This window comes from Cotesia typhae, unplaced genomic scaffold, assembly GCF_013202065.1.
Source record: "Cotesia typhae breed Kobodo isofemale line unplaced genomic scaffold, CoteBio_Ctyphae contig_22, whole genome shotgun sequence".
Taxonomy (NCBI): domain Eukaryota; kingdom Metazoa; phylum Arthropoda; class Insecta; order Hymenoptera; family Braconidae; genus Cotesia; species Cotesia typhae.
This window is the reverse complement of record NW_027423728.1, coordinates 4,050,745-4,075,462: the sequence shown is the minus strand read 5'-3', so window position 1 is coordinate 4,075,462 and position 24,718 is coordinate 4,050,745. Positions and strand designations below refer to the sequence as shown.

The window sequence follows — 24,718 nt, the reverse complement described above, 5'->3', positions numbered from 1 at the left end:
CTTATATCTTTAAAAACGTCAATAGTTAAAAAAGTACAGTGCAATTTAACAAAATTAATTTAAAAAATAATATTTTACAATAATTTGTAAAAAAACAATAAACATTACAAAATTCCAAAACAATAAATCTAATTATTTAAAATAAAAAACAAAACCAAACCGATTAATATAAAAAAGAAACTTTCACTTGTCATTGGAACCCCATGTAAGTAAATACTCGCGAATCGATATTTAAAAAAAAAAAAAAGTTAAATATATCCCCACGATTTTTGCCATTGCTTATCCCGAATTTTCTCCATACGATGTACTCCACAAAGTAAAATGACATCCAGCAATATCCTACATATAATACACATACAGAAATTGTCTTGAGTCTGACTAGAGTCTCTTAACTTAATTATTTGTCTGCCTCCAGACAAAGCGATCCCTACATACTCAGTACATCTAGTACAGCAATAACAAAAAAATAATATTTAACTTCCTCAACAATACATTTATCCATACATACATACGTTCCTTTATTTCTCCAGCGTGGGTTTTCAGTTGAAAAAAAGACAAAAACAAAATAAAAAACATGTTGCTCCCGCCTGCCTGACCTCATCGCCGTAAATGGTACTCACTAGCAGTCTGACGTCACTTATTCAATGACACTGGTATATGGTACAGTACTCGTAATTAGATATTTAATAATACTTTAATCCACATTACGTTAAATCTCATTTTATCTCTGAAATTAAAAAAAAAAATTCTAATTTTTAGCTTAAAATATTACTACCATTAGCAACAAAATTAATAATAAATTCGTTTAATTTCACGGGCACTCCAGGTTATCGGCCCCTTCATGAACCGTGTCAGAATAACTGTTTGTGCATTCGGACGTTAAAATATATTTTTATTACGTGCAATAGTTATTATTACAACCGAGTTGTAGTTAAATTTTAATTAATAACTATTTCAGTATTAATAATAAATACCAACTTGATTTTCCAGGGAAGAAGTTCGTTGGACGCATAATATAAAGAGCATATTCTTCATTACTCATATATATATATATATATATATATATATATATATATATATATATATATATATATATATATATATATATATTTATATGTATAATGTATATAAGTGTGCGCCTTTTAACTATTTTTAGACGTTGTCTCGACGCAGCGGAAACAAGGACTATGTTTATTTCATTTTATTAAGTCAAAGGTATTCCTCTAGGTACAAGAATTCTAAATTCGTTCACTGGTACATTCTAATTATTTTTTTATTGTAAATTATCATCACCAAAAAATTCATTTCACTGCTTTTATAATTTTATAATTTTACAAAAATGTTAGGGATAAAAAATAAAATTATAGTGAAGATAAAAATAATTTCAATTAGGATTTGTAATTAATTTATTGAATGGAGTTAAAAATTAAGGTATTTAAATTATTTAATTTCAAGAATAAGTCGCGTGGAGCTGGGTAACGAGAAAGTGGGGTCACCGAGGCTATAAAAGTACCGCGGTGAGACCAACCAAGCCAGAACGTACTAGAACGTTTCAATCGTCGGCAACTTCTGTTTTTTTATCTCTACATTCTTCACCATTAATTATATATATATATATATATATATATATATATATATATATATATATATATATATATTTATACATCCAAAAATATATAAATATATAACGGAGTTTTGTAATTAATATTTTATTACAGTTTTGTGATTAGTGATTGGATCTTGATCTTATTTTTATTAAAAAAATGGTAAGTTATTATTTTTTATATTTTTTTTAAGTGCCACGTGGGATAAATTTATTTTTAGATATTTTTTTTAATGACACACTGGATTTATTTTATACTGGGAATTTTTTTAACAAATTTAAACACAGATAAAAAAATTTTTTTTGTACAAAATTTCCTTTAAAAAAAAAAAATTCTTTTTTTTTTTATAAATTATCAGAATTTTTTTTATTTCTGTGAATTTTTTTCTGTGTACGGTTTAATTAAAGAGTAAATTAATTAATGCGGTATGTTATTTATAGCGTGAGTGTATCTCAGTCCACGTCGGGCAAGCAGGAGTTCAGATCGGTAACGCTTGCTGGGAGCTGTACTGCCTTGAGCATGGAATTCAGCCGGACGGGCAAATGCCCTCAGACAAAATGCTCGGCGGGGGAGACGACAGTTTTAACACGTTTTTCAGTGAAACCGGAGCCGGAAAACACGTACCCAGAGCTGTTTTCGTAGACTTGGAGCCTACTGTTGTCGGTAAGTTGGAAAATTACTAAGTCGGAGGCCCTTATCCCCTCTACGGAGCCTGGTTAACCAGTCAGAGCGCCCTTATTCCCTCTCCGGAGCTTCGTTAACCACTGAGAGCATCCTTATCCCCTCCTGTCCCCACTCTGCGGTTCTTTAACCATTTTCGCAACTGAACAATTTATTTTTTTAGAAATCTATCTATTGCAGACGATTTTTTATAGTAATTTAAAAAAAATTTTATCTTCTTTGTTTTGCTTTGTTAAATTATTTATTATTCTTATGATAAATAATTTGATCAAGTTTAAAGATATTAAGAGCCAGTTCGTCAGTCATTTTGAAAATATTAAGCATTTAAAATTTTTTTTTTATTTTAAATTATTTTTTAAATCATTTTGACAACTATTTTAATTATAATAGTCTTGTTAGTTCACGGAATCAATACATTTTGCATAGTATTGTCAAGATTATTTAACAGAAATTAATTTTACACTTTTTAAAAATTGATTTAGTGCAATAGAAATAGAAAAAAAAATCAAAGTAGGTCAAAAAATTCTCCGTCATGTATGAAACTCTGAAAACACTGTAACTTGCAAAAAAATACATTAATTGAGTTCAATTTGCACATTATCGTGCTATTTTAGCTGTTTTTATATTTTTTTTTCACATTCTTTATTTTATTAATATTTAATAATTAAATGAACATTATCAGTCATGCGCTTTTAAATTTTCCAAATTTTCTTAAGAAATCAACCTATCGATATTGATTGATTGTGGCGTTTTTTAAAACTTATTTTCTGTATAAAAATAACTAAATTTAATTTAAAAAAATTATTTTCAGACGAAGTACGTACTGGAACTTACCGCCAGCTGTTCCATCCCGAGCAATTGATAACCGGAAAAGAAGATGCAGCAAACAATTATGCTCGAGGACACTACACCATCGGTAAAGAAATAGTAGATTTGGTGTTAGACAGAATCCGTAAATTGGCCGACCAATGTACCGGTTTGCAAGGATTTTTAATATTCCATTCCTTTGGCGGCGGTACTGGTTCTGGGTTCACATCGCTTCTAATGGAGCGACTGTCGGTCGATTATGGTAAAAAATCAAAACTTGAATTCGCGATCTACCCCGCGCCCCAGGTATCAACAGCGGTGGTCGAGCCATACAACTCGATCCTGACGACTCACACCACATTGGAACATTCCGATTGCGCGTTTATGGTCGACAACGAGGCCATTTACGACATTTGCAGACGCAATTTGGACATCGAGCGCCCAACATACACCAACCTAAATCGTCTAATCGGGCAAATAGTGTCTTCGATCACGGCCTCGTTGAGATTCGACGGAGCGCTCAACGTTGACCTAACGGAGTTCCAGACAAACTTGGTGCCTTACCCAAGGATCCACTTCCCCTTGGTGACCTACGCCCCGGTAATTTCCGCGGAGAAGGCTTACCATGAACAATTATCAGTTGCGGAGATCACCAACGCCTGCTTCGAGCCCGCTAACCAGATGGTAAAATGCGACCCACGTCGCGGAAAGTACATGGCTTGCTGCATGCTCTACCGAGGCGATGTCGTCCCCAAGGACGTTAACGCCGCTATAGCGACCATCAAGACCAAGCGTACCATTCAGTTCGTTGACTGGTGTCCTACTGGTTTCAAGGTAGGTATCAACTACCAGCCCCCGACAGTGGTACCTGGGGGAGATCTCGCTAAGGTCCAACGCGCTGTTTGTATGTTGTCCAACACAACCGCCATTGCTGAGGCCTGGGCCAGATTAGATCACAAGTTCGACCTCATGTACGCCAAGAGGGCCTTCGTTCATTGGTACGTCGGCGAGGGCATGGAGGAGGGCGAATTCTCCGAGGCCAGAGAAGATTTGGCTGCTCTCGAGAAGGACTACGAAGAGGTTGGAACTGACTCTGTTGAAGGAGAGGCTGAAGGCGCTGAGGAATACTAAATTATAATTTTTTTTATTTATTTGTTACTGAGGCTTGTTTCTTTGTTAGTTGATGCGAATTTTTATAAAAAAAGTTGTGATAAAATTTTACAAGACAAAATGACCCCTTGCTAGGTCTAAGGCATTTTTTTATGGTTAATTAAGTCTGATTAGAAGTTATTTTAATTAACTTCTGTTTTTGGATTAAGATTTTCTAAATTTTGCATCAATTTAATGAATTTTAAATGCACGGAGAATTGATATGAATTTTAAATTTTTATACAAGAGTAATTACTGTTTTAATTTTGAAATAAATTTAATGAAAAATAAATATTATACAAATTAATGCATTTTTTTTTTTTTATTTAAGACTTCCGGCGACTTTTATCAGAGAATTATGGTCCTATTTTACCAATATAGAGTTGAAGAAATTAATTTTCCATAAAAACAATAATTTTATTAAATTTTTGCAATTTCACTTGCATGATAGAATTTCTAAAACAAGACTGTGAATAAAATTTTAAAATAAATTAAATAAAAAATGATTATTGAACAAAATCATGGATGTTTTTTTTTATTTATTTGAACACTTGCACATTGATATTAATTATTTAATACTATAAAAATTATATACCATTTGAAAGACTTTGTGAAATATCAATGACAAATTATGCCTGAAAACGTACATAACAATAATAATAATAATAATAATAATAATAATAATAATAATAATAATAAACATAATAAGTTGTTGAATAATTTTTCAAGTAAAGGCATTATTTAATTTAAAAAGACAATATACATGGATTGTATTGCTATATACACACTTTAATAACGAAAACAAACATTACATTAATATTCACTAAATTATTATTTAATCCAATTATAATAATAATAATAATAATAATAATAATAATAATAATAATAATCATCATAATATTAAGATTAATAATAATAATATGCATCTAAAATTTTTTCTTCTTCATTTTTGACAAAAAATGGTCAAACATTTGTGAATATTTTAATAAATAACAGTGGCTCGTTTTAATTCTGTGATTATTTAAATAATAAACGTCCACGGCTGTCAATATTTATTAAATTGTCAATTATTAATAACCTGTTTGTACACAGTGAAAAATTTTGCGTCATTGAGTCAAAAAATTTTGTGTTAAAAATTTAACACTTTTTTGTGTTAACTATTTAACATTTTTTTGTGTTAAATATTTAACAATTTTTTGTGTTAAATATTTAACATTTTTTTGTGTTTATTTAACACTTTTGTGTTAAATATTTAACACAAAATTTTTTTTTGGAATTTCGCAAAATTTTTTACTGTGTAATTTCGAATTTTAGATTAGGAAAGATATGAAGAAGAAAAAATGCGATTATAATTACAATAAATCTATACGATTGTATTTTCCTTATACAATAATAATAATAATAATAATAATAATAATAATTAATGTAATTAAATATCATATTATAGTGCGATATCTAAAAAAATTTGTCTTTTATGCTTAATCAAATACACTTTACTCATAAATTTACATTTTTATTATTTCCCTTACAAACTTATCGAGCTTTAATTAATAATTAGTATTTATTTATTATTCTTCATTAATTCTATCGCAAATAAATACGCGAGTTATTAAGTGATTAGATTTTAAGTTTGTTCCCGCCTTCAGCGGGCCGTCCCGCATAGTGAGATTAGTACGTATTTTATTTATTTAAATAATGTGTGTGATTATATACAGTTCAAACAATTTATATTATTATTAATAATAATAATCATAATGAAATAATAAAAATAACATAGTATTAAATAAAATATTTCTTGAAGTTATTTAAGAAAAAAAATAGCAAACTGATTATTTCTAATTATTAAAAGCTCGATATTATCTAAAAATTGAATTAATATATATTTATATATTTATAGATGTATACATTTTCATTTATAATGATAATTATGTAATTATTAATTAACCTTTCATTTTACAGTCCCTCTTTTTTATTGTTTTTAGTTTTAAGACTAAACATATATTTTGGCTCACGTTTACAATAATTATTAATTTTTGTGATTAACTGGTAATTCTTAATTTATTTTAAATTATAATTTAAAAAATTAAAAATTAATTTTTCAATAATTAGACATAACAAAACAAAGTGTCTTTAATTTTGAGTAAAAAATTTAAAATAAAATTATTGATAATAATAATTAACATTAATAAAAAATATCAAGTAATTATAACTATAAATTAGCCAACAACTATTCTAATTATTAATATTAATATTTTAAAAAAAGGTGTGTTATATCGTGTCCTCTTTTTGCAATTATAAAATATATATGCTCCGAGGATTATTGGACCCCGAGTTTTTGGGTTAATAGTGGTGTATCACAATTTTAATTTTAGCAACTTTGTTAACATTTTATTTAAGAGGACAGATAATTTAATCGTACAGCAATTATTTTTAATATTAATAAATTGATTTTTTTTTTTTTTTTTTTTTTCAACAATTTTGATTTACACTGAGAGAAAAAATTTATTTCTTAAAATGTGGGCATTTTTATAAGAATTTAATTTTTTGGAAGTTTTCAAAAATTTTATTTTTTAGATGAAGAAATACAAATTTTTCTCACATTAATTTTTTTAGTAAAAAATAAATTTTGAAAAAAATAATTTTTAATAGACAACTTGAAAAATTTTATTAAATTTATTAAAATCATTTTTTTCAAGAAAAAATTTGATTTTTTCAGCCAAGAAATAAATTTGTTTAAAATTTCCAACAAATTAATTTTAATCTCACAAAAATATTAATTTTTTTTTTTAAATAAATTTTTTCTCAGTCTAGAATAATTTTTAAATATTTTCTCGCTGCGCTAACCAATTTTTAATTTCCAAATGTATATTAAAGATTTAAAACCTCAAAAGTATATTCGATATGTCGATACAATTGACCAATAAAAATACAAAAAAAAATTAATTAGAGATATGTGTGTTGTGTGTGATGTGTAGATTACAATAAATTTGAATACAATTTTATTTATTTATTGAATATGAGATAAAGCACTCGTTCAGCCGAATAATCAAGTTTACAATTGCAAGCCTCATTACTTCATTAGATTTTCCTTACTAGTTAACAGTAGTTACTTTTATTTAATAAAGCTGTTTTCTTATTTATTAAGTTTTTTTTTTCTTTATTAATTAGTACAATAATTAATATTATTAATTTATTTACTGTCAAAGGTGCATTATACTTCAAAAGTTATACGTTTTAAATATTTTCTTCAATTATTTTTATTTAATATTATTTCCGGTTTACGATACAATTGCAAATGAAATCTCACATTACGCTTCTAATTATTAACGATGTATAATTATTTAGTTAGTCACTCATACGTCTTAAATGATTTTTTATTAGTTAACGCTTTAATACATTGCTAGCTTTACTCATAATCATCATCATCATCATCATCATCATTCTCCCATAATTGTTAATATTTTTTTAATTAATTATTTGTTTTTTTACATAAATATTGCGTTTACGAGATAATTTTACAAAAAATCTTTTACCCTGGAATAATGTACTTTATTATTTATTTTATTATAACTGCGACAATTTTATTTAAGTTAATGCGTCGCGTGACACTCGATTTAATATTTTCTGAATTTTTATAAATTCGTATCGAATTTCTCATAGGAGGATTTTTTTTAATACTGATTTTACACCCTGTATTTCGAAAAGGCATTAAAAAAAAACCCGCTAAAATTTTAAAAGAATTCAAATTTGTCAACGCGCCGCTTGATAACAAAATGGCCGCTTAGCAACAGCTGTTTTCTGCCAGTTTTAACGCAAAAACATTAATTAAAAATAAATTAACAGTCTGTTTATGTTAATTTTTTACAGGTTTGTGCAATTTGCCCTTCTGGAAGAGATAAAATACTAATTTGGGTCAATTTATTAATTTTAATGAACAAAATCGTCATTGTAATCTCCAAAGTTGAGGTTTTGAGGACAATAATCGGAAATATGGAAGAAATTTATAAAAAAAAAGCGTATTTAATTAATAAAAGTGAATCGAAGCCAAATAATACAATAAATTTCAATTGTTTTAAACCTATAGTTGAAGATTAATCCGTTATAATCGGCTTAAGGTCTTTGGAAGTCCAGGTGGTTTATCGCAAGCTCGCAGTAGGCTACCGTGACAACTTTTGTTAAGTTGGCTCTGTTCAATCCACTTTTAAATATAAAATAATGTTATCTTTGCCTAACAGCTATTATTGCCAGACTCAAGTGGCCTCTTGTAATTAAAAATCCATTTCTCGACAGTAAAATAATAATAGTAAAACTCCTCTTTTAGATAAGAGGCCAAAATTAGGTCAGATTAAAAACTACACTTTTTAAAAATTAATTGAAATATTTTGGCACACCTATATACGGTTGGCACTCTATTGAGCTAAATTTTTTTCCTACTTCCTCCCTATGAGATTTCGCTATTCAACTTTTGGCACTAAATCCACATTTCCATTATAAGTATTATACGCTATCTATAATATCAAATAATAATAATAATAATAATTAGTAGCGCCAATAAATATTATATGATTTGTTTCATACATTAAATTATAATTATTATCATCATCATCATCATCATCATCGAGTATTTAAAATAAATTGGTCGCGCGACGCTACCCAATGTCTATAAAAACTAAGTTATCTCTTAGCTGATTGCCTTGCATTACAAAATAAGTTGTGAAGCTGACAAGGTCGTTAAAAAAAATTTTTTTGGTAATTAATAATGAAGAAATACAAAACGATAATTTTAATTTGAGGTTTTGCTTTACAAAATTAAAAAATTTAGGAGTCAAAAATTGAAATAATTAATTTAAATATTAAGACCTTGTCAGAATCGCACGCAGTAAGGATAAGGCCCCTGCACTAATAGATTACTCTACGCCACGATCCATTTTTTTTAATAATTTATCATTCCTAGAAAATATTATAAAGTTAAACTTATATGACACTGAAATTTAGAAATTTTTTAACTAATAAATTATGTTCAGAAAAATTTATTTTAAAAATTCCATTTTTAGAAATTTTTTAATTAATAAATTATGGTCAGAAAAAATTATTTTAAATATTGCATCTTTAAAGGCTCTAAAAAATTATGTGTAATTTTTTATAAATAAAAATCATGGTTAGAAAATTTTATTTTAAAAATTCCATCTTTAGAGGCTCAAAAAAATGATGTGTAATTTTTTATAAATTATTTTCTAGACCTAGTTTATTAATAAAAAATCAAGTATCTAATTTCAATCCCATAAAATTATAAAAATTATTAATTTTTGTGTTGTACAATATATTTTATAAATAAAAATATTTTACAACACTTAAAAATATAAAAATGATAATAATAATAAAAATTAGTGCCACGTTTACGTATTTTAGAAATCAATATTTGTTTTTTCTTTCGGCACATTGCGATCGCGACTAATTTAAATCGTGGCACACACGAAGCGTACAATTACAATGTTTTTACATTAATTAAATTCTTATTATTAATTTTTTTTTTTTAAATACAGTAATTATTATTAATATTATTATTTGTTTAGTTACTTATGATAATTAATATTTATGATTAATAATAACATACGGTGGCTTACAATCAGCCTGGATAATTAAAAAGACGACGCGTGATGTTTGTTTTAAATCTACCGTTATTATTTTGTCTTTTCTATTCCCTTTGCTATTACTTTTGTTAATTGTAGGTGTAATTAAATTATTTATACATTACAATATGTGTGTAGATATGTCGTTAATTATTTAAAATTGGCCCTATTAATGATATCGGTGAATTATTTCCCGGTTAATTATTGATACCAAATGCCAATTATAAATTCGGTAACGGTCGTCCTTAAATGAATTTTTTTAATTAATTAATAAAAAATCGGTAATTTAGTAATCTAATCAGAATCAATAAATATTTTAAATAATGATAAGCCGCGGATAAATCGCGTATGCACTCTACCTTAATATTAATTATTAAAAAGCCCTGTACTGATGTGTATCTTTCATTCGTTATAATTTTAAATATTTTAATTAATTGTTTTAAATTGCCCTTAACTACTTACTAATAAACCGATACCGATTCTAATCACAGCAATATTTATTGTTGATACACAATCATCTCACTAGATTCATTCTCCTTAAAATAATTACTTTTTTAATTTTTTGGATTCAGTGTCAAATTAGTCTGATTTTCTGGGGGCGTCATTTTTTACAATTTGGCGGTAATATTTTTTTTTTGTTAATTTTCGTATCACTGTTACGCGGCCTACAATAATTAAATAATATTAATACAATAATTCGTTTAATAATTTACAATTAAATAACAATTAATTAATTTTCAAATAATTTCCTTCAAACAATACTTAAATGTTACTTTTTCTTTTTTTTTTCAACAACATATATTCTACCTTAAACACAAAAGTTATAAAAAACTACTTGTAACAATTAATTCTTTTAATTTTGATATAAAAATTAATAATAATAATAATAATAATAATTAGTAAGTTTAAAACAAAACAATAATTGTAGGCATAACAACTTTATAATTTTTTTGAGGTTACACAATATAAATTCATTAAGTACGCCGCCATATTGTTAACCAATGAAATTTTACAAAGACATAATCTCTGTTCGTACAATAAAATAATTGGTAGAGACTGCATTAATTTAATTATTCTATTGCAAATAATTATTAATCAATAATTTTTAAGACATTTATGTATTTTTTAAAACGGAAGATTTGTTGGGAAGAAATTTCGCCTCAGCTTCAGTCAAACAATTAATTATAAAAACAATAATAACACATAATTTTAAATAACAATTTTAATGTATTAAATTAAAAAACAGTCATTGTAAAATCAGTCGAACAAAAATTTAACAAATAAATTTATTTACAATTAAAATTAATACATTAATAAAGCCTTGTTAAATCACAGAATTTAATTTTTAGAAACTGAGGCGACAAGGAAGCTCAAATTGGCACAATAGAACAAAATTTTTTTTATTTAATTGTCAGGTTAAGATATGTAATTCTATGTCTGCTTCGAAGCTACTCGGATATGAATCAGCAATTGTAATAATAATTATATAATAGTAAATATAATATAAATACTATATATAAAACAAGACTTAATTGCTTATCAAGAATATCAGTCGTATTTGAATATGTAATAATAATAATAATAATAATAATAATAAATAATTTATCATAGATAAGGAGAATGAAGTTCAAAAACGGAGGGGGGATTTTCCTTTTTCTGCTTTCCATTATTAATTTCAATGTCTCCTAATGAGAGAACGCACTTTGAACTCTTATCCTCGTATAGCGCTATTTCTTCACTAATTCATTTATTGTATAATAAATATATTTATATATTTTTATGTATATATAATATATATATATTTATATTTATATGATATTTTTATATTTGTTCATTTTTTAAACTTAAATTCCACAATAACTGCCTAAAAAATCCCTAGATGGCGCCAGCTCAGTCATTACTCCTGCGCATGCGTGCACACGGTTTCAGGCCGCCATTTTGTGACAACTTTATCAAACTACATATTTTTTTGGTTTTTTTTCCACAAAAAACCAAAAAAAAAAAAAAAATTCAATAAAAACAAAATTTTTTTTCAAAAATCTCCGGTTCGAATTATACGAGTTAATCTCCAATAAATATTACAATTATTTAAGCTCGTTATTAACCGGAGTAATTATTAATTACTTGACAATAAACTTCTAATCCTTTTTCTATCATTAGTTAATTAATAATAATAATTAATAAGTATCCACCCCTCCATCGGTTTAAATAATTAAATTTCGAATTTAATTTCTGCATGCAAAAGCTACGCATCTACATTAATAACTCCGAATCAATAATCTCGTAATAAACCGTATTAATTACTTTTAAGCATACCATTAATTTAATTTGTCGAATTATTAATTTTTTATTTTAGTTAAATAATTACCAACTATCAGTTAATAAATATTTCTTTCTTCAGTAATTATCATTATTATTAATATTTAATATTCTTTAATATATAATTTGCTTTTATTTATTATTATTATTTATTTATTATTTTTTTTTTCACATAAATTATCGAGACGCGTGAACGGTGCTAATTTAAACGTAAATTTATTAAATAACGAGGATAAAGTTGTGTTATTTAAAAGCGTCAATTCACCGATACATTTCACCTTAAATATTCATTAATAATTATAATAAATATATATATATATATATATATATATATATATATATATATATATATATATATTTATATATATTATTATTGATATTATCATTAATTAATAATATGTAATAATAATTATAATTACAATGTTATCGGTTAACCCTGTCTGTCCGAATTATTTTTTTTAATTCTCATTTTTTATTAATAACACGTGTAAAATATCTATCCTCAAATAAATAATTCATTAACCATTCATTAATCAATGATTAATCTCAATAATAGATGATTAATCACCATTAACGTTCACTCGTCTCCTATCCAGTCGCCGGAGTCGCAGACAAGTAGAAAATACTGACTCCTGGGATTTTATTTTTAATATTTTTTTTTTTAACCTCGTTTTATTAATTAATTAATATATTTATTTTTTTTTGTCTCCCCGTTAATTATTTTTGTTAAATATAAAAATGAAAACTAACGTATCTTTGGCTTGTTCCCTTTACCAATCGGCAGTTTTTAACTGCGATGTCCATATTATTAATTTATTTATTTTTTTTTTATTTATTAATCTTTTATATTAGTTATTAATTCTCGTTTGTATTAACCATTAATTTTGGTTATCTTCCTGTACAATTTTCGGCTTTTGTTCTTTTGTCCTTTTTTCTTATTCTTATTTTTCTTTTTTTTTTCTTCCTTTAAAATGTTAAGCGTTAACTTCTTCTTTCTTCACGCGTTATTTCTTCTTAACAATTTCATTTTATTAATATTTATTAATCACCCATTAATTAGTTAATTTAGTGAATTGGTGATTTGACAATATGATTCGGTGCGATGTAATGGTAAGCGGGAATCGCCATTCCTGCGGTCTCCATCGATATCCTGTAACAAATATTTTTTGTTATTATTTTTTAATAAATTTAAAAAAAAGTTACCACAAAAAGAAATTAAAAAAATATCTACAAGTCACGAGGCTTTTTTTTTTTTTTTTAATAAAATTCTGTAACTTTTTTTTTCAGAATAATTTAAATCAAGAAAAAAAAAAATACAAAAGTTATAGAATTTGGGAAAAAAAAAAAAAATAGAAACTAAAATAAAATAGAATGAAACATAATGAATATTGACTCTGGTTCAAAGTTTAAACTTGTGTGAACATTTAGAGGTCAAGAGGAAAGTTCTAAAGGAGCTCAGAGTCGATAACTATTTATTTTTGTTTACAACTTTTAACTGTTTAAATACAAATTAATGTAGAGAAGGTAAAGATTGCAAAAAACGGTTAAAAGGACAAGTAGATTAACAGGACTACAGAGGAGTGGATGGTGCTTACCGAAGATGGGCAGGAGCCTGGGTCATAGTTGGTTGAAATTGAATTGAGTGTATTGAATTCAATTGACACATCCTCTCTTTCTCTCTTTACATTAATTATTTTTTTCTTTTTACACTGATCTTTCGCTCGCTCACTTTATATTCTTCCGAATAATAACATTCCTTTAGCACAATTATTAAGTTAGCACTCTTAGGCGTAGTACTTACTATAAATACACAAAAATGATAATATAAAAAATGAACTTGATTTTTTTTTTTTTTTTTATAAAGATTGACAATTATCTGAAAAAAAATTATTTTACGTAGCGCATTCTTATATCTAAATGAAGTATTACTTGCTTGTTGTTGATCAATTAATTAATTAAAAAAAAAAAAAAAAAAAAAAAAAAAAAAAGATGCCTTCAGGATTCGAACCCCGTTTTCTTCTAAGCGTTTAAAACGACTTTTCCTCTACGCCAATCTAAATTCCGGGTGCCACCACGTACGCGCCAAATTTTTTTTTTTATTTAATTGATCAACGAACAAAGAAGCGATACCTTCAATAATAAAGGTAAATAAAATCTTAATAATACGTTTTTAAATAATTTTATTTTGTATTAAACACGCCTAGCTTCAACAAAGTGATACAATTTAGCCAAGTGCTTGCTAAGCACATTAAGATATCATCTTTCACCTAATGTACTTGCTAACCATACATTACAATTATATTAATAATAATAATAATAATAATAATAATAATAATAATAATAATAATAATAATAATAACAATTATATTATTATTATTATTATTATTATTATTATTATTATTATTATTATTATTATTATTATTATTAATATAAAAAGTCGTAAAATAAGAAAAAAAAAAACAATAATGTCTTGATTAACTTACGCTGTACTGATTTACATTAAAATATTATAATTATTTTTTTATAATTATTATTATTCTAATTTCACATTTCATAACACTCGTACTGCAATAAAACCAGACTATCAAATAAAAAATCATATAAAAGATTTCTTCACGGTCCCGGTTGGTTAAACCATTCAGAACACTACTAATTGTAAGATTGAGCACGCAATTTATATTTTTATTTTATCTTTTATAATTATTACTTTGACTTGATACAATGGACACCCGACACTTAAAATTTTCAATTGTAAACAATCTATCGATTTAAGAATTTTAAAAGATCTATATGTAAATTGTGAAGAGTTGTATTGATATATTACGTGCCAAAGTTTAACGTTAAAACAATGAGTCATCGGATAATTTTAAACTCTCAATTACCAAATTGTCGGATGACTCCTATTGCAATATGAAACAAATTATTAAAAAATGTGCTTAAACTACTTTAATAGTATCGTAAATCATTAATCATTACTATACATAAGTTTTATACCAACTTAATGATTAATTAATATAGAACTCACTGGAGTCGCACTTGTCTTTCTTATTAATGGTTTAATATTTATTAATTATAATTATAAGCTCGCCAATTTATTTTAAAATGACGAATTGTTTGAAAAAATGTTTCAATTTCTTCTTTTATGAGCAGACATGATTAGAATTTTTTTAACGTCAGCGCTTAGATTAAATCATTTAAATTTTAAACACACCGTACAAATTGATTAGACAAACATCATTTTTCGTACAATTAAGAATTATAAATTCCATTTAATATAATTAATACATTAATATAAATTATGTATCAATCATATTCTTCTTGTGAGCAGAATCATACACTGATGCCATCTAGCGAGTCTATCAATTAAAAATTATTGACATCTCTTCGGAGAATTAAAAAAAAATAATTAGATACTACACGGAAACAACAAAATGATACTGGATATCATCTCAGATTATACTGAGTGAAAATTTTTTTTAGATAGTAGATAGTATAATCCAGATTATAATGAGTACAATCCAGATTATAATGATTATAATCCAGATTACAATGATTATACTCCAGATTATACACAGTATCAACTAGATTTTTCTAGCTACTATCTAAAAATTTTTTCACCACAGATATCATTGAGTATAATCTGGGATAGTATTCAATGTCATTTTATTCTTTCCGTGTACAATACAAAAAAAATCATAAACACTGACGTTGTACAAGGACTTTGGGTTAATACATAAAACAATCCGCCATTTTATCGTCTAAAGCGGTCCAATAACCAATATTAATTAATAACCTTAGTCAATTATCAATATTAAATTTTATTAATTAATTACATGACTTTAAATACACACAATTTAATTAAGAAAATTTATATCCTCACTATAACTACGCGATAAAAAATACATTTTTTTCATGATTAATAGTTATAACAAGTAATTCAATGTACTTGACCAAATAAAATTGTTTACCCAAAACGTTTACCAAAAAACTATCATACAGTAAACAATTTTTTTTTGTACAAAAATTTTCTCAAAATTTATAACTTTACTTTTTTCTCTTACATTAATTAGTTTAACAGGAAAAAAAAAAAAAAAAAAAAATTACAAAGGTACTTAAAAAATAAATATCAAAACTCATTTGGAAATTTCTTCACAAAAATCTAAAAAATAAATTCAAAACAAAATGATAAAACGTCTCGCGTTTTTTACAATCAAAATTTTTCTAAATTACTTATTTTTTTTTTCCCAACAATTGGCACACGAGCTTGATTTTTTTTTTTAAACATAATTTTCATTAAATCTAAGCGTGTTACCGTCATTACTACTAATTATTATTATTATATTGAATTAATCAATAGTTAGAAAGAAAATGATAAGAAAAAATAGAGGCTAGGACTCGACTTGGTGAAAAATTATCAAAAAAGAAAGTAATATTATTGATAATAATAATAATAATAATAATAATAATAATAATAATGAAAAGTATGTAATTATATTGAGATAATTTAGTAAGGATTGTACTTGGTCCTTTCAGATTTAAATTTGCCGGAGTCAGTGGGTCCAGGAGCACCTGGACTGCGGAGCCGTGGAGTGAAAGTCTTGTGGGAACGGTGGACCCCTGTGGTCTGGACTGGTAAGGTAGCGGTTGCCGCGCCAGCAGCGCCACCTAGCAGCTCCGTGAGCCCGCCGAGGGCTGTCAGGCTAGATAGGGCGTTGAGGGCTCCTGGCTTGCTTAGCAGCTGAGCCAAGGGGATTGCGCTGGCCAAAGGAGAGGCAGTGGTAGTAGTATTAGAAGGGGAAGCACTGGACCCGCTAGCCCCGGGAGTGGTACCGCTGCCAGGGTTTTGGGTATTTTGGGCCTCTAGGTTAGCTTTCTGCAGTTCGACACTGGGGAAAAGACACAAATGTATATAAGAGGTCAGGGTGGGATTTATTTATTTCATTATTCATTATTCTTATTATATTTTATATTTATATAATTATCTACGTTTATATCAGTTTATAGTTCATTATATTATTTATAAATAATTATAGTAGTTTATTAGATCAAAATAATTATTTTCACTATAATTATGCTTTAAATTATAAAAGTCTTGGTGAATCATTTTTTAGCAATACTCAATTTTTAAATTACTTCTTTTAATTCTAATCATTTTTTCGGTATTTTTATTTAGAAATTTTTATTGTAATTGATAAAAAATATCTTCACGCGAAAGTTCATTTTTAAAACGTTAGATGGCGCCAATCGTTAATTTTCAATTACGTCATAGGCGCCATTTTGTGTTACACTAACAGAAATGAACCATTTTGATATTCTTCTTTATAATCGTGAATTTATTACTTTTTTCAATTGAAAAAAAAAATGTATGCGTATTTTTAAATATTAAAAATAATTTTTTTTTTTCAAGCTTCACAGAATTAATTTTGTATTTTAATTTTTTTTAGTTTTTCTGAAGTTACTTAAAAAAAAACAAAATTATACTTAAAATTGAACAGTTTCAACTATTTATTGTAATCAAATCATTTTAAAATAAAGAAGAAATTACTTTAAAAATTTTTTAAGAGAAGAAAACAAAACTTTATGCAATACTTTTAAAGCTCAGATTTAAAACGTCAAATGGCGGTAGATGTTAATTACTAATGACGTCACGGGTCCCATTTTGTGTTACACTAACAGACAACCATTTTGATATTCTTCTTAATGGATTAATAACATAAGAAATATTTTAAACGAAGAAAATTTTAATTAAAATAGAAATTTGTAATATTTTTTTAATTAATTATTAAAAATATTATAAAAAAGATTTGAATAAAAGTTATTAATTATTTTATACCAATCAGATAATAAAATTGAATAATATAGTTACTTAAATTTTTCAGAAGTAATTAATCAGAAGTATTGCTAAAAAAATGCATGCATTTGAAGTCTCGACTGTTTTTGTTTCAATGAATCTTAAAAAAACTTTTTTTTTATTGTAATTGAATTTTCCGAAATTGTAAAGGTGGTTGTCGAGACAACAAAGTGTGAATAATCCAGAGCGCAACGAGACACCAAATTGTCGTAGTGATTAGAGGCCTCTTGATGCGCGATGGAGTTTAAAGTAAAAAGTAAAAGAGTAGAGAAAATGCCTTGCCGATTGATTGCAACGAGTTGAGTGAGGATGCAATTGATAAAATTTTTTTTTTTTTTTACAGATAATTCAATACATGACTCATGACACATGAAGTTTGATGACAAAAATACAGAAGGATCCTCGTGAAACTCGATAGCGAAATAATTAACGCATGAGCACTCTGCTTAGTTTCAGTGCTTCAATTAGATTGATTCAATATTTGATACAATTAAATTTAATTAATATTAAATTAACTATTCAAAAACAAAGTGCAAGCATGCGGTGAGTGCAGTTTATTGATTGATCTGATTTTTTTCATTTAAAATTAGCAAAATTAATTTAAATTGAAATCGATAATTTTAAATAAAAAATTAAACGGTGAATTTTTTTTTTTAATTCAACTCTAAATTTATGAACGTGATTTATATACGAATGTGTTTTTAAACAACTCATGAATTTAATCTTTGATCTTTTTTTTTTTTTTTTTTTTTTTTTTAAAGCCTTTGAGTCGCGAGAGTAAAAAAATTTGCAAGTCAATAAGTTTCATTGGAAAAAAAAACTGCTTTGTTGAGTGAAAAAATATAAATTTTTATAGACTACGCTTTTTTTTTATTGTGTTAACTTTTTTCATGGAAATTTATGCAGAGTAATAGCAAATTAATAATAATACGCTTTCGGTAAAATTCACGGACACTTTTTTTTTTTTTTAAACAAAATCTATCTATTTTTTCCAAGAGGCAAATCAATTTTTTTTTAAAGAACATTTTTTTTAATTTAATTGATTAATAAAATTTTAGTATTAATAATTGTTCATATTTTTAAGAATAAAATTATTTAAAGTCAATAAAATATGCGTAGCTATAATGGAAAAATATAAGAACTAATTTAGGAATTTTTATTTTTCCAAAAAATCTATATTAATATTATTTAAACAAAAAAATTTGAACTTATTATAAAAAAAAATTTTTTTATATTTATAAAAAAATTTCTAACTTCAAAGCAGTTAATATTTATCATGACTTATTGCAATAATCTAACAAATAAAATTGATACTGCAAAATAAAAATTAGGCCTATTTTTCGTGTAAAAAAGCATTATTCCATAACTAACACATAGAAGCGTAAAATAATTAATTTAAAAAATGATACTGCTAAAGAAAAAATTGTAAGCATTAGAAGCCTCTGGACGGGAATCACCTAGGATAGGAAAATCTGCAAATAAAAATTAATCGCGGAAAATATTTAAGGAAACTTGGAACTAACTGTGGAGCTAAATGGAAGAATAATCTTGTGGCTATAAATTTATCTAAAAAATGAATGTAAGTTTAATAATAGTAATAATAATGATAATATTGAGTCTTAATAATAATAACAATAATAATAATAATAATAATAATAATAATAAGAGGACAGCCAGCGGTAATAGGAACAAATATTGAGAAAGAGAATAAGAGAAAGAGCGGAGTTGAATATCTGCAGGATACTCAGGAAACTGGACCTGGAAGACAGGACCTGGAAACAAAGGATTATGAATTGATTCGCAGCGTCTCTGGTCCTTATTTTCTTGACTGGGATTCACTCCTTGAAGGCACCAATTCCAAACGACTAGATTTGAAGATTAATCTTGTTCGTCGCACAGCTTTACTTTTATTTTTTTACTTGCTATTTATTTAGCTCTCGTTTTTTTACATTATGTTATCAAAAGAGGAACCGAGAGTTTTCCTCCTTTGAATTCTACTTGCTTGTTTAACTAGCTCACCTGCAGTTTATTTACTTCAATGCTACTATACATTGTGCTCGTCTTAACGGCCAGATGGATCTGTTTATTTTATTTTTATTTTTTTAGTTTTGTTTGTTAAATATGCAGACTACAATTGCTGCAATTACTTGCTTTAATACTAACAACAAAGCATTGACGTTATATACTAGCTTGGTTGATTTAATTTATTTATAGACAAAATTATTTTTTACTATAATTTTAATCCAAATTTATATTTTTATTTAATAACTGATTTTTTAATGGCCAATATATCTTTAAAAATGTCAATAATTCATTTAAATAATTAATATTTTTATAAATTTATTTTAAATATCAAATTAAAATTAAGTTAGCATTTTTTCTTTATTTTTTAATAGAATTAAAATTTTTGGATAAGCTACCGTGAAAATAAACTAAAAATCTTTCTTTAATAATCTATAAATGTCAATATACAAAACTAAAAATCATTTTTATTTTGAAAAATCAACTTGTAAGATATTTCAATAATAAATTAAAATTTTTAAACGTTTAAAAAAAATTATAAACGTTTAAAAAAATTCTTAAAAAAATAATTGCAAATAAATGTTTATCTAAAGTTAAAAAAATATTTTACTGAAAAATTCAAACTAAAGCCCAGTGAAGCGAGCAATTGACAGTTAATATTTAATAAAAAAAAAAAAAAAAAAGATATCAGTTAACAAAGAGTATATTAGATTAAACAGTAACCCAGAGCAGGACTTATAGAGCTCTTGAGCAGATATTAGATGCTCCAGAATCTCGGAATTCGTATCTATAGTCTGGATGATAACTTGAGGAGATACCTCCAGGGCTTGCGTAATTACTTGTCAGATATTCTCAACACTTTTCGCCTTATTAATTACCAACTATATACATTATCATATTACACAACTCAGATTAATTGCCTTCATTAATTGTAATAATTATGATTATGATAATGATAATTAAAAATTTTTCTATTATCATCACATTGGCCTCGTCATTATCATGACAATTAGCTTTTACAAGCAATAAACTTGTCACTCGAAAATCCATCTGTCGTTATGACGCAACACAATCTTATGTTTCAGCTATTTGTTGTATAATCTATTGTAATTATTATTAATAATGATAGTGATATGGTAAATTAAAAACAATTCAATGAGACTAGACACTTAGACAAAATACACGCACAAGTTTTATAGAACAAATTATAAACTCTAAATAATATCTTAAAAATATATGAGCACAAGAAATAGTAATAATAATAATAATAGGTAATATAAAATATATGTCTACATTTTTTTTCCGATTGCTTAACAGAACACGTTTATGTTCATGTTACCCGTCTATGAATTCGCAATGAAAAATGATAAAAGTAAACATAAACATATATATATTTATAAATGTGCAAATAATAAATATTTATGAAATTCATCAGTCGAGTGAAAAACAATTTCATGTTTTTAATTATTGAAAGAAGTTATAAGTTTCCCTAAGGAATATTTTTGGTTAAAAATTTTCATTATCAGACACATTGTTATGTTTAACAATTTTGTACTTTTGGATATTTATTTTTTTAATATAATAGTCAAGTATTTTATGAGTTTAAATAAAATAAAAAAATTGCTTTTATTTGACAGCTATTTAATTTTTTTTAAGTAAATTATTTTCTCTAAAAAATTTTTTTTTTCAATTAGACGAATTCGAATATTGGATTTAAATTTCGCGAATTTTTGTTTGTTCAAAATTTCTTAATTTTCTTTAAACAAATTATTAAAAAAAAAATTTTTTGAATCGAAATAAATTTTAATTAAAAAAATAAAATTTGGATATTATGAATTTTTGTTAAATTAAAGTTTTCTAAAAATAAATTATCGAAAAAAATTTTTTTTTTACTTAAATTACTTTTATTAAAAAAAAAGAATTGACTCGACAACACTTGTTTAAAATTATGACAACTTTTTGATGGCATTTATTTTATTAAAAGTTTACTTATCAGCTCGTATGTTATCAACATACTCTAATTAATAAATTTACCAAAATTAAATAAAAAAAAATATAAAACATTATTAAAAAAAAGTACAAAATTGTCTCCTTTATAAATAATCATGTTAATAATGAAAATTTTTATAAAAATATTTAAACAAGGATGAATTAAAAAAAAAAAAAGTAAAAAGTGAGTAATAAAAATAAAAAAAAAAACTCACCTCATGTTGATAAGATACTGGGCAAGAGCAACTGCATCCGGATTACCAGTAATAGTGATAGTACGATCAGTAGCACCACCCTCACGCTCCTCGCAATTACTGATTCTGATCATAGCGCCGGATATCTGACGGATTTCGGCGATTTTGGTGCCGCCTTTGCCGATAATGCACCCGATTAGTTCGTTGGGTACAGTCATCTCGTGGGTCTGGTTGTTGGCTGCAGGCTGTTGCCGATTTGTATGATTTGTACGTAATTGACTCCCGGCTAATGCCGCTAATGCTGATAGTTTGTGAATAATACCTTGATTAGATTTGTTATTGGAGTTTCCGATATAGTTTATTTAAAACTTACCAGCTGGATTCAATCCCCCGGTATTGGCTGGCGCGGCCAGTCCACCTAGTCCCAGGGCTGCTAGACCAGCCAGTGGATTGCTACCTAGTTTACCCATCTGTAACAATTTATCCGATTATATTACTCTGAGGCTTCGGGCCTACTTTTGCGAGTGATTAGATTCTGCTTCTTCATTTTTTTTTTTTATTTTTTTAATTAATTTTAAGATAAGCTAGACTCAAATTAACTGGGGGAGGAGAATTGGCAAAACATCAATACGGAGAACACATTTTTTACTTTATTAAGTGTAATTGTGCGCAAAATTAATTTTTAAAAATATTTTTTTTGTGAGAATGTGTAAATTAAATTCTATAATTTAAAAGAAAAAAAAAAAAAAAAAGGTTGAGTTTATTTAATAAAAAAATTTTTTGAAGTAACAATCATATTAAAAAAAAATTAAATAATTAAAGTACCTGCGGGTAATAAAGCCTAGTTAAGAAATATTTGTAAAAAATTAATTAAAAAAAATTTTTAATTGGAATAATTTTATTATTAAATTTAAACACTAAAAATATATAAAATATTCAATTAAATTTAAGTAATGCGAAATTATCCGATTCTATATAAATAAAACAATTAAATTAATTCAAAAGAAGAAATCTAGAACAAGGAAACTCAATCTGAAGAATTTTTTTGTCTTGAAACAAGCAGGAAAGTTTTTTAACTAAGAATTTTATTACGTTAAATAAATTGTACTTGGTTAAAGAATTTTTGTGCTTGATTTAAGACAAAGGAATTGTTTAAAATTATTTTCGTTGTTTGAAATTTCTTCTCTTAAATCAAGTTAATTATTTCGTTTGTGTAGCAAAATTACTATTAATTACTAGTTTTTTAAAAGATGAAAGGTAAAAGCTAGAACTTTTTTTTAATATTTAAAAAAATGTACTTGAATAACTAACATCAAAAACTTGTTAATTAAATTGGACATTTTTAATTTGTCTTGATATAAAGTAAAAAAAAAAAATAAAATTTTGAACATTAAAAAAATATCATTAACATAATTATTCATTTTAAATTATAAAAAAAAAAAAAAGGTTTCTAATTTAAAAATAATACTCTGACTATTGATTTTAAATACGAAGGAAGTTTAAATTATTTAAAGTGGACTGAAATTATCCGACTACAATAGAATAAGCTTTAATTGTTGATTTTTTTTTATAATTCATCAATTTTATGATATTGATTAAATTTTGTATTTTTTATTTTCTCACAAATTTTCCTTAGCTAAGCCTCATTATCTTTTGGTACCTTTTTAATAAATTTTCCTACAAGTATCGCCCAAAAAAAAAACTCAAATGACTTTAAAATATGTTAAGTTTAAATAAAAACAACATTCGACAAGAAAACTGTCAGCTACTGAGATTTAATTCGTTTACTTTTCTCGGGTACCTCCTATATATCTTGTCTCAGATTTTTAAATAAAATATTTGTGAAGAGGACACCAATTTCCTTTTATTTTGACTTGAGAACGCTACGGAGTGATGAAAAAAAAATAATATAATAAGAAAAAAAATATGAGATGACATGAAATGAAATCTCGGAAGAAAAGTTTAAATTTTTAAACAAATAAATAATAATAACAATAATAAAACTACAAATAAACTCTCCGAATGATTTGCCATAATTTCTCTCTCTCTCAAAAAAAAAAAAAAAAATTATTGTGCGATTTTCTAATCTAATAAAATCACCAGCAAAATACAGAAACGAACTAATAGTGTACATCTCTCACTGTCCATTTTAATTTTTTAATAATAACGATCATAATAATAATAATGTGTCAATGATAATGATAAATATTATACATGTAACTTAAAATGTAAAAAAAATTGTGATAAAAATTTTTTTCAATAAAAATAACACATTGTCATAAAACACTGTAAGGGCAGCCCACCCTCGCGCAAACTCTTTCTAATAAAACTCTTTTAAATAATTACTTGCCGAGCTAACTAATTATTATTTTATTAGAATTTAATAATTATTTTTTTTTTAATTTAGTCAAGTGCCGAGTAAGCCATGCTGTTTATTTTTTCTAATAAGAGCCACTAAAGAACAGTAATAAT

At 25.6% G+C, this 24,718-nt stretch overlaps 2 protein-coding genes across 9 annotated transcripts in view; one reads left to right on the top strand and one right to left on the bottom strand.

Moving 5' to 3' along the window:
* The first annotated feature begins 1,616 nt into the window (after positions 1-1,616).
* LOC141524437 (tubulin alpha-1 chain-like) lies at positions 1,617-4,548 on the top strand. The gene is made up of 3 exons (XM_074238324.1): positions 1,617-1,766; positions 2,045-2,267; positions 3,097-4,548. The coding sequence occupies exons 1-3, from the start codon at positions 1,764-1,766 to the stop codon at positions 4,221-4,223; spliced, it is 1,353 nt and encodes a 450-aa protein (XP_074094425.1). The 5' UTR covers positions 1,617-1,763; the 3' UTR covers positions 4,224-4,548.
* Positions 4,291-24,718, bottom strand: part of Mub (poly(rC)-binding protein mub) — a 40,184-nt gene continuing 19,756 nt past the window's right edge. For 4 of the 8 annotated variants that reach the window (XM_074238316.1, XM_074238317.1, XM_074238315.1 and 1 more), the window contains 3 exons: positions 22,620-22,716; positions 22,268-22,568; positions 14,354-17,076 (listed from right to left, as the gene is read on the bottom strand). In XM_074238316.1, coding sequence (XP_074094417.1) covers positions 16,695-17,076; positions 22,268-22,568; positions 22,620-22,716 — 780 coding nt within the window. In that variant the 3' untranslated portion in view covers positions 14,354-16,694. Of the gene's footprint in view, positions 13,341-14,353; positions 17,077-19,326; positions 19,907-22,267; positions 22,569-22,619; positions 22,717-24,718 lie in introns of those variants that run through there. The other 4 variants (XM_074238321.1, XM_074238322.1, XM_074238320.1 and 1 more) reach the window with 4 other exon arrangements.

What these genes read in the sequence shown, in the direction of transcription:
- LOC141524437 (XM_074238324.1), top strand. An exon ending in CTTGGAGCCTACTGTTGTCG is followed by an intron (nt 2,268 to 3,096) that starts GTAAGTTGGAAA and finishes AATTATTTTCAG; the next exon opens with ACGAAGTACGTACTGGAACT.